Here is a 12,016-nt window from a genome sequence, read left to right as displayed (position 1 = left end):
CGGACAAGAGGACTTCGGACTTTCATTTGACACATTTGATCATGTCGGGTTGAGAGAAAAATAAAACAATCCATTAATTCTGTCAATTTGGTTTACAATAGCTAGCTACATTCTTTTCAAAGAAACACAGCGTTGGCTGCATTCCATAAATCTTTAAAATAGAGTTTTGAATGACGTTTTTATTGCTCAGCCTTTAATTTGCGGTAATTACTTTTATTTTTGATAAGTAGCCCAACTCGCGCTTTTTTGATGGACCCCAACAGCCGCGAGTAATCGAGGTGATGGTGTACTTTTGTGTGGACATACATACATCCTACTCTCACTGCTGTAAAAAGTTAGCCTACTGTATACAAATAAACTTGGTATTAAAATGAACATGGCTTCAGTGTAACAAGTAATCAATATGCTAGGTAATGACAAAGACGTTAAAAAACAACAGAAAGTCATAGGTTTACGTTTCTGGCAGACAATGTTCCCAACTAGCTGCATCCAGGTTCCAGCTGAGCTAGGCTTGCCTAGTCTTGTTTTCAACTACATTTAGGTTCCCTGTTATAAGCTAACATTTGCAAAAAAAGTGTCAAAATTTCCCAAATTCCCGAGCTTAACTTCCCATGGAAAGTTTCCGGACAGTTTCCGGAAATGTTCCGCCCCTTTGCAACCCTAGTGGTCATCAAGACTAGAAAAACTCTATAAATGCAGACCATTTACCGTTTTAATAAATGCATTTTGACTTTCCACGATTATTTCCACAACTTTGCGATTATTGCATTATCTTGTTCTGATGAGGCTGATGACACAATGAATGAAACCTGCTAGTCAGTGTCAGTAAAAGATCTTTGATCATATTTTTTTAAGTGTAGTATGTGGCCTCTAACACTCACCCCACTATTTATGTTTCTACATGGTCTTATCTAATTATATATTTTCTTCTCTGAAAAGCATCTTGGTCATTTGTCAAATCAACTGACAGCTCGGTCAATCTCTAGATGTCTAATTGTAAGTAGTAGGCTAAAGGGTCTATGTGTGTTGTGGCAATGGGGAAAGAAGGAGACTTCAGTGTTTGGTAGAATATGAATTTGATGAATATGAACTATAAATATTTCATTGTGTAAAGGCACATATTGAGTGAAAAAAAGATTAACAGGCCTTAAATGGTTAAAATACTGGGACATATGGGTCGTCAAAGGAAAGTACAATATATCTTCCTGTATAAGCCGACTGTCTCTAATGTCTGGAGGAGGGATAAAGGAACAGTAAATTGCCGAAGTCAGCACAGATGGCCCGAGGAAACGAGAGGTAAACGGCCTAAAAGGTTTCAAAACACTGATTTTGTGACCTGTGACCAGGGACAGTAAAGAAAAGTCATAAGACAGTATTTCTGTCTGTATTATAATTAGCCGGTGATTTGCTTGAATGCGACTCCAGACTCCTCGTGCCTCCTTTCACTTCTGTAAATCTGCTCAGTGGGGAGGTGCAGGGCCGGTGCATTGTTTGGTACCCGACAGTGTTTCTGCATCCAGCATATTAATGAGATCAACTAATCAAGCAAATGACATGCATAAATTTGAGGCTGCATATATACACACACACACACGAACAGAAGATCACAACCCACCACACACCCATTCCACATCTCCCATTGTCCCACAGTCAGACAGCAGGCTGGGCTTCAGAAGTGGCCACAACAGCCCAAACATCTCCCTCGAGGGCCTGCTTGGGTCAGATTTGCACCCCCACCACCTCTCTGTTTCCAAATGTCCTTGGGGAGAAGAAGGATCCTCAAGCTGCTGTGGGCTGGAGATGAGGCAGATGCCGGCCACTCAGGCTAATGGGAGGTCTGAGGGGGATGACATGACTCCTTTTCGGTTCCCATGCCCCGTGGCACGCTCATGTCACACTCCTGCAAGTTAATACAGATGATGACCAGTGAGGGTGCACTGTCCATCTGCTCCCCTGACACAAAGGCACACACACACACACCCTCCTTCACAGAGAGATGCAGCAGGTAGCAGGTGTAGATGGAGGCAGGACGTACATTTGGGTGCACCTCTCCTGATGGAATAGAGGGGGATGATGATGTATGGGCTATGTGTGTGACAGGAGATGTATAGAAAGATTTACACACAAACACACGCAACTACAATTCATATATTTACAAGTTTTAAAATGCTCTTTGACATGTAGACATGATTTGATGTGCAAACAAAGACCGGAAATTGAATTTCTGTTTAGTTTTTATCCCCCACACATTCGAAGACAAACCAGATATGGGGATCTGGTTCAGTTGATAGTTCATTCATATCATTCTCAGCCCAATGATATAATCTGTCCACTCTAATCACAACACTTTCCTCATATACAACATTCATCATGATTTATATCCACCACATCACCAATTCTATAACCAAACTTTGACTTTAACACAATCTTACTGACCATTCCTGTTAAGCAGTCCACGAAACCAAATAGGTGTACTCAAAATTCTGATGTAGGTTATAATAATTAAATAGATAATTTAAAAAACCCTTGTGTAAGTAAATATTCTGCTAAGAATTTTCAAAATTTTAAATTATCAGTTTATAATTTGGGAAGATGGAGGATTATTTGCAGTCATATAGTTGGTGCTTGTACCCACTTATCCAGAGGCCTATTTTCACCATTGTGTCATGTGTCCTGTCTATATATTATTTTGTTATATTAAGAGGAGGATATTACATTTCAAAGTCAAGGGAATATTAAAAGCATGTTTGATTTGACTAAAATAAACAATAGCAGAGTAGTTTCCATGCCATAAAACAACAAATCAACATTAGGGTTGGATATTACTTTACTGTAAACTGATAATCATACTCTAATCTATGAGTAAATATATGGAATCATGGATCACATATTTCATTCTTGTGTGGTTGATTTGGAGGAATTGCAAGCCAATTATATGGCCAAACTAAAAAACATGTATTCTCATTTTGTCTGGACCTCCTCATTGGAAGTATTTGGTTCCACTTGTAGAAACTGCTCAGGACTTCTAAGGTTTGACATACACGATTATTGACCATTAATAACCGACAGAACTGTGAGTCTTCTCTGACAACACTTTGCTTAGTTTACATACAACTGTGTGTTTCCTCCCTCCTTTGTCCACGTTGTCGTGCAGGGAAGCGTGTCAGGATATACAGGGGGCCACTGCAGGCACGCGTCCCTCTACCTCATTTTAATATCAATAGGCCCCACCTCCCATCCTCCACCCTGCTGCCATCACATCCATATATATGCACATAATCACACACCACACATGCCTGTTGTGTGTGAGATGAATAAATAGCAGTTGCTATAAATAAACTGTGGCGATCTTGACAATTCTGATGTGTCGCATGTTTTCGTTCACTCGAGGAGTCCTCTGGATTCAGAAAATCTGGATCAAACTCACATCCATGTCGTCAGGCAGCATGTGTTGGGTTGTAAAAGTGGTTAAACCAAACCTTTAGGTGACCGTCATCATATACAGACAAATCAATGTAATCAGTTATGTATTATAGGACTCTTAAAAACTCATATAACATGAATTGTGAAGTGGCTTATTGTTCTGTTCAATTATAGGACACAGCGTCTTATATTAGTCCAGATATGAGTCGTGGTGGTTGGATCAGCTCTTCTGTCTAAATAACAGTTTAGGTGTGTTTACTCTGAACCACATCACCCCTGCTGCAGGCGACAGGTGCTGGAACCGACAGCCGACCGCACTCCTTCCTAAATCAATAAGGAGTTATGGTTGAGTGTGTGTGCGCGCGTGCTTATGGGGGGGGGGGGGGGGGGGGGGGGGGGTGTATAGACGCTTTGCGGAGACAATAGCTGGGGTTGGAGCCCCACAGGGTCGACCATGTGCCGTTGATTACCATACAGCTGTTCCTATGAGGTCCAGACAAAAGCAACATGATAGTCCAAAGCCCGCAACCCCCTCAACCCACACTCACACAAACACACACACACAGACACACAGACACACACTTTCTTGCCCCCCCTTCTTCAGACGCAAGAGGACAACAGAAGAGGCCCTACTATCAGTATTCGCTATAGACGCACAATGTGGACCTTCCAACTCTCCACCACCTCACACGCGTCCGAGCAATTATAATGTTGGATGTAAAGAAAGGAAGGCGATGTGCCATTCTTCCCTGCTTCCTTCTGATCTTTGTTTAGAGTGTAGGAAAGACCCAAAGTGAAAAACACTTTCTAAACAATGATCTAAATAGCTGCGAAAATTGTGATGGAAATTATTGTTTGATGAAATGCAGGAGGGCTTCATAAACGCTGTGACATGCTCATTAAGTTCACCCCGATGTTTGAATAATGTTATTATCTCTTGGATGAAAAGTTTTCATCTTTATTGTGGTAGAATCTCACTCCAACCACAGGATCGGGCTACTATTAAAAACGTTCTTCAATCTGACTTCACTAAAACCTGGACACTTTGTTGACCATATAAGTTTAGATCGAGCCTGAGTGACGCAGGTCCATCCCCCACACCAGGCCCATAGTTAATTAAAATTCATCTAATTCTCCACATATTTGCCCTACGCCAGCTTCTAATGCATATTCCTAACTGTGTCCAGATGTACTGTAGGTTGCCTAAATCCCCAGACGGGCCTCCTGTGCCAGGCTGCTCCCCTGAGGTCTGCCCCGGCTCCACCTCTTTGTCCGTGACGCGCAGCATCGCTGGGTATAAATCCACTGTGCGCCTTTACGCACCAGGACCAAAACAAGTGTAGTGCCAGCAATAGGACGGAGGAATTGAAGAAGCAGGAGGATTTAAGGGACATCAAGAGGATCATATAGCCCAGTGTTTAAACTTTTTTCTTTTTGGGGGGATTTGTCCTCTACTCTGAAGTGTTTTCCTCTGCAACTTTTGGGAATACCATTGCACACAACGAATGCGGACATTCACTTAAACAGGGAGCAAGAAATGGCACATCTACACATCAGATACCTCCTGGCTCTGGCCTTAGTGCACACAGTAAGTTGTTTTCTGTTTCTGCTAAAATAACCTTCTCACTATGTCTGTCAGTACACGTGTCTGACATCATCTCTCTGTCACTGCAGGTATGTTCCTCTGGTGTGTTTGAGTTGAAGATCCATTCATTCAACACGGCGCAGCGCATCTGCAGGAGACACAGGGACTGCCATATATTTTTCAGAATTTGCCTAAAACACCCGGAGGATGTGATCTCCGCAGAGCCGCCTTGCACCTTTGGCACCGGACACACCAACGTTATCAGGGCCGACCACACCTCCATCTCCAGCAGCGCACCCATCCGGGTGCCTTTCCACTTCAAGTGGCCGGTAAATGGAACATCTTTGTTACGCATGTCTAAAAGTGTTTTTATTTAAAATGGCTTACTGCTGTTTTTAAAGACCGTCTATGCAAACCATCGTTTATCTACTGCTGAATTGATTCATGTTGGATAAATGGTTATTTCTTTCGGTTCCAGGGAACATTTTCGTTGATCATTGAAGCTTGGAACGCAGAATCCCCCACTGAATACACGGGTAGGTGGTGCTGTTGTCCCTACTCTCGTAGTTGGACCGTGTTTAATATAGTTACCCTATTACGCACGGGCTTATTTGCAAGATGCAACTTTTTAAAAAACGTTCTTTTCCCCACAGACAACCAAAACAATCTCGTGAGCCGCCTGGCGACCAAGAGGAGACTGGCCATCGGGGAGGACTGGTCCCAGGACGTGCACTTCGGCGAGCAGAGCGAGTTGCGCTACTCTTACCACGTTTTCTGCGATGAGTACTACTTCGGAGACGGCTGCGCAGACTACTGCAGACCGAGGGACGACACGCTGGGTCACTACACCTGCGACGAGGAGGGCAACCGCATCTGCCTGGAGGGCTGGAAGGGAAACTACTGCTCTGAGCGTAAGTGCTTTTGGAGTTCCCTCGAGCAAGGCACTCAGATCCTGTACTAGTGGTCCACTGACTGGCCTGACCTGTGGAGGGAGCAAGTTAGAAATGTATCCTCCCCTGTAAAACACTAGATTCATCCACACACATACAAGTAGATTTGGACATCTACAATATAATTTAAACATCCACAATATAATTTAAAAGCCTACCTCTTAATTCTTTAAAATATTTTTTATAATTTAACTTTATTTTTTAATCTTCACAAACTGTTAATTGCATTGATTTAGTAAACCTGTGTTATAGATACTTTAAATAGAATAATTAACTTTGTTTACATCACACCCTTTAAAACAGCGTTACTACTGGGAAAAAACAACAGCTCAGCACTACAGTTAGACATAATCAGGTAAATAAATATACACAGTGTGAATATGATAGAATATGATAAGCAACACTAAGAAGGATGAATAGAGTAAAATAACAGGTATCCTTCTAAGAACCGTGACAGCTCTCTATAGTCAGTATAAAAACAGTGTAGATAAAACATTTTCTTAAAATGACATAAACTTCCACATAAAGGAATTGAGAGCCTTAAGATAATGAAGACAACAAGTCAGATCACAAAATATTAACACAAATGGACAATCCCAATGTTTCCTCGTCCCATGAATTCATAAATCAGACTATGGATTTGTCAAAGCATGAGGATAAAAAGTGTGTGTGTGTTTATCTTACTGCTCAGATACTATCTGGTATTTGAGGTGCTACACTGACACTTTGAGCAGGGATGTTTTCAAAGTATATAGAGTCATTCCTCTCCCTGAGTAATATCCTGTAGTGTTGTGTTTTATTCTTAAAAAAGAGACTCTTCAGTGTCCCATCTGTCTTTTGTTCTCTATTACAATGAGAGAAAGAACTGTGGCCCCATCAGATATACACATTCATTTTTCAAGGTGATCTGGGTGTCTTTGTGTGTGCGTGTGTGTGTAACGGGAAGGAGATAAAAGAAAGCATTTTTCTCCGGCAGTGTGCCTACCAGCTGCTTGGCTTAATACTTAACCAACAGTGAAGTCTGGAACAGGAGTGGGGTCAGACAGGGGGGCCAGTAGTGTGTTTGTATGAGAAGGCGTGCCCATTGTAATCACACACCCTCCCTCTCCTCTACAGCCATCTGCTCGGCGGACTGCAATGAGAAGCACGGCTACTGCGAGGCCCCAGGGGGCTGTACGTGTCGCATGGGCTGGCAGGGCCCCTCCTGCACTGAATGCGTCCGCTATCCAGGCTGCCTCCACGGGACGTGCAACCAGCCGTGGCAGTGCAACTGTCAGGAGGGCTGGGGGGGCCTCTTCTGTGACCAGGACCTCAACTACTGCACCAACCACAAGCCCTGTGCCAATGGTGCCACCTGCACCAACACAGGACAGGGCAGCTACACCTGCACATGCAGGCCTGGCTTCGGAGGCACCAACTGCGAGCTGGAAACCAATGAGTGTGACAGCAACCCCTGCAAGAACGGAGGCAGCTGCAATGTAAGTAAACGATAAGGTTCACTTATACAAAAAAAGAATGAGAGGAGTCCATTAGGACAAGATAAGATAAAGTTAACTGATTCCATTCAGAAGCACAAGAACAGATACAAAGATAACTAAACTTCAAAAGTGATTCATGCCAAAACAACAATGCTAAGGGTTACAGCAGGCAGTGTGACTGACTTACATCCCAGTAGTTATGGTAGACCTCAGCTGGGCAACACAGAGCAAAACTCTCTCCTTCTCTCACAACTCAACACAAACGGAGCAGTTGCGATCTAACCTCACAGTATAAAAAACTTAAGACAGTTAAAATTGTATATATTTCCTCATTAACATGTAGGTTTTTCTTCCATTCCCTCCTCAGGACCTGGAGAATGACTACTCATGCACCTGCCCTCAGGGCTTCTATGGTAAGAACTGTGAGATCATCGCCATGACGTGTGCAGATGGTCCCTGCTTCAACGGTGGCACCTGTGTGGAGGCGATGACCGGAGGCTACACCTGCCGCTGCCCCCCCAGCTACACCGGCTCCAACTGTGAGAAGAAGCTGGACCGCTGCAGCAACAGGCCCTGTCTGAATGGTGAGTGGGGAGAGGAGAGGCCCCTGTCTGGCGACCCCTTGTGGCCTAACAGCAAAACAGCCGTTTTCTTTTGGCTCAATATAAAATAAGATTAAGATTGCAATGTTACAGCAGCAGAAAGACATCACATAAGTAGCATGCAGTACTTGGGTGAAGGAATATAAAGAAATAGAAATATACAGGAATATATAGAAAAAATAAAATTGTAATTAAACCGGTATATACAGTGTAAAGAAATATATTATGTGTCAGAATATGTACAGTGAATAGATTGCACATAACCGTTTAAGATAAGATAAGATATGATTTATTTGTCACGTACACAATTATACATGGTTGGATACATTGTCTTTGAACGCTTGGATGCTGACCTCAGTATTTCTCTCTTCTGCAGGAGGCGATTGTCTGGATCTTGGTCAGAGCATCTTGTGCCGCTGTCAGGCAGCCTTCACCGGGGCCAACTGCCAGATCAACATCGACGATTGCGCCTCAAGCCCCTGTCAGAATGCCGGAACCTGCCAAGATGGTGTGAACGACTACACCTGCTCCTGCACCCTGGGGTACACCGGCAAGAACTGCAGTGTACGCTCAGACGCCTGTGGCGCCCGTCCATGCCAGAATGGTGGCACTTGCTTTACCCACTTCACGGGACCAGTATGCCAGTGTCCTAAGGGCTTCATGGGTCCAAGTTGTGAGTTCACGCTTCAGCCCAGTTTCAAGCCAGCTTTGCGCCAAGCCTCCCAGCCATCCTCCGCCACCCTCACCATCTCCTGCATTCTGGCTGTTCTGGTGCTGGTTCTGGTGGCAGGCATTATCTTCTTGAGGAGGAGGAGGAGACTGCAAGGGAGGAAGCAGCTGAACGACAGTGCAGTTTACAATGACCTGGAGACGGTCAACAATGTGGGAGGAAGCGAGAGAGAGGCCTTCCTGGGACCAAACGGCATGTTTAAGATAAGTAACAGCACAGCTCGCCTCAGCCTCTCCCTCTGCCCAGACGGCAGATCTGGGTACAGGCACAGCCCCGTGGAGAGCAGCATGGCCAGAGGTGAGCGTCCGGACTTCATGTGGAGGGACGAGGCCGGCCTGGGCTCTGGAGCAGGCCTGAGATAAAGCAGAGAGTGAACATGGACGTGGAAACAGGGGAAGGAGAAAATTAGCACTTGTTACGCCTCTCTCTCTTTGTGCACCGTGAGCATGAGCACATGACGTGAGCGTGATTCATTAGCTGAATACTGCTCTGCTCATGCTGGAGATAATATACCGTTAAAAATGTAAGAAGAGGCAAAATATTGACAAATGAACTATTCTGATATGTATGTTTTACAAAGATTATAAAACTATACAGGGCAAAGCTCTTCCATGTTTAAGACCCAAAGAGACAAATAACGTAACCCACTTTTCATAGGACCTACAACACAAACCAAATACAGGAAGTCACACCTTTGGAAAACCTGCCCAAAAAATATGTTTTAATGGGTTATTGTCTTTAATATGTTCACTTTGTTTAATTGTTGTTGTTTTTTAAACAGGGAATGTTTTGTTTCACTTTTCAATCTTCCTTTCAATCCCCCATTTTTTCCTTATTGTGCGTACCATCATTTTTTATTCTTTATATTATTTATTTATTTGAAACCTTGCGTTTATCACTTCACTTTGATTGTCACAGATGTAGAGATATATATTTATATGATGCTGAATGAATACCGATGCTTGATGTTGTTGTACGTCAACTGTTCTATGAGCTGTGCAGGCTGGTGTGAAATATCCCAAAGATATTCAGAGCAGGGATATAAAGGAAAATGTGATTTACCACACAAGAGACAGCCATTACTTTAATTTAAATATATATAGCTTATATATACTACTGATCACATTGCTCTTTCATGTGCCATTTTGATTTCATGCCAAAGTTTGTGTTATGTTCCATGTTTTCATTCACATTATTTAATTTCATTGTGTGGTGGTTGTGATGTGGAATAAAAGATTCGCTTTGAAGTGATTCTGGATTTAAGTTTCTGTTCCACATGATGGAGTCATTGATGAAGGAAAACGAAAAGAACATTTCTTCACCATGAACTCATCCTTTTATCTTGGGAGTCAATACTGAATTTATTTGTTTGGGGCAGCTGTGGCTCAGGAGGTAGAGCGGGTTGTCCTCTAACCAGAAGTTGGCTGCTCGATCCCAGTCTCCCTCATTCCATGTGCCAAAGTGTCCTTGCGAAAGATACTGAATCCTGAATCCAAATCTGAAGTGTGTGACAATGTGTCATAGAGACAGTGCTGCACATATGCAACGTATATATGTGTGTGTGATGAGTGAATGGCAAAACTGTACTGTGATGTACTTTGAGTGGTCATCAAGACTAGAAAAGCACTAGGATATATAAATCGAACCGAACACTCAAGGGGCATGAACAGCTCTGTGCATAAACATCTATCATCATCATCAACAACATATATAAGTACAAATATTTAAGTCAGGTGTTTTCAAACTTTCGTGCTTCAAGGACCCCTCATACTCAAACAAACTAGATCTCAGCAAGATGTTATGTTTTTTATTTCAGGTAGTGTATGAAATGCAGGACCACAACCGTCATGCATTCTCTCAATATGTTACTTATGGATGAAATTATAGTGAAAATAATAAACTAATTTCCCTATGAGTCAGGGACCCCCTGGAACCCCTCAGGGATCCTCAGTGGTCACCAGTCCCCACTTTGAGAATCCCTAATCTTAGTGATGTCAGGAAACTTCCTGTTGAGATGAATTAGAAATCTGGAGTAAAGCTGGAAATAATAAAAAACATTTATCTGCCGACAATAATAACTGACCAAAGTAAAAAGTTGTATATCCTAGTTCTTCTACTAAAAGCATTTCTCAGGAGGAGATACAAACCCTCTTCCAACTGTGACTTAAAGGTTTCTCAGGAAGTCAAGTTGTGTACTTGGTGCTGAGGTCACTGGGTGCTGTTGGCATGTGTTGATGTTCTGTCTCACAAACAGTTTAGGTTCGGTCACATTATCAACTGATCTGATGCAGCTGAGCACTGAGCTGACACACCCACATAATCTGCTGTGATTTCCTGCCCTGACACTGACTTCTCTTGTTTCTTTCTTTCCTCTGGTTTACAGATGAGTTAGAAATAGGGACGCTTATTATTTAAAAGCTGTCAGAGTCTGTGTCGTGGCAATTTCTGCAATCCCACCTTAACAACGAGGAACGAGACACAATTCTCTTACAGTATTGTCACACTTTAATGCTCAGAGCATGGTGCATACGACAAAGGTTAGTTTGTAATATGCACCCCGATGGGAAACAGTTCTTTGTCTTTATACATTTGGCTCATCCCTCCCACTCTGGTTGGGTTTGTTACAAAGTCAAAGGTCAGGATCTTCTGATGACATCAAGGCAACAATGCCTTAGTTAAAGCAATCAGGCCAAGATTCATTCAGTTGTACAGGATACAGCATGATCAAGGTTACATTGTATGAGATTCAATCATGATCAATCAAAGGGGAAATTAACATGATCATATTGTGGTCAAAATGTTACATTTCCCTTACAGTCTGCCAGTGCTCACATGAAGATGGAAAGTTGTGGTGTCAGATATAGGCTGCACATAATGTACATGGCATTGGAATTTGTTAGCATAGTGCCAAATCACAACATACATTATCTCAAGGCACTTTACATAGTTAGGTTGACAAAATGATAGAGAATAGATAGTCCCACAACAGAGCACCAGAGACACAATTTCTGTTCAATTCAATTTTATTTGTGTATCTCAAAGTACTTTACACAGTCAGGTCGAAGGTCGAGACCTTAGAATATTATAGAGAAACACAAAAGTTCCCTCTTTGGTGACTGCGGAGAGGAATGTTTAAGAAACCTCCAGACACCAGACTCAATGTTGGCGGCCATCTGCCTCCACCGGTGGGGTGAGCTGAGAAAAATGGAGAAGAGAGGAGGGGTGGATGGAAAAGAGTGGAGAGAGAG

At 42.9% G+C, this 12,016-nt stretch overlaps 1 protein-coding gene across 1 annotated transcript; it reads left to right on the top strand.

Annotated features, from left to right (window-relative positions):
• The first annotated feature begins 4,761 nt into the window (after positions 1-4,761).
• On the top strand, positions 4,762-9,541 carry dlb (deltaB). The gene is made up of 7 exons (XM_034607398.1): positions 4,762-5,011; positions 5,098-5,337; positions 5,487-5,544; positions 5,662-5,919; positions 7,075-7,436; positions 7,804-8,020; positions 8,415-9,541. Exons 1-7 carry the CDS (start codon positions 4,961-4,963, stop codon positions 9,128-9,130), a joined length of 1,902 nt encoding a protein of 633 aa, XP_034463289.1. The 5' UTR covers positions 4,762-4,960; the 3' UTR covers positions 9,131-9,541.
• Positions 9,542-12,016: the final 2,475 nt, after the last annotated feature.

Source organism: Hippoglossus hippoglossus, chromosome 14 (genome assembly GCF_009819705.1).
Source record: "Hippoglossus hippoglossus isolate fHipHip1 chromosome 14, fHipHip1.pri, whole genome shotgun sequence".
NCBI lineage: Eukaryota > Metazoa > Chordata > Actinopteri > Pleuronectiformes > Pleuronectidae > Hippoglossus > Hippoglossus hippoglossus.
This window is presented reverse-complemented; position numbering and strand designations above follow the sequence as displayed.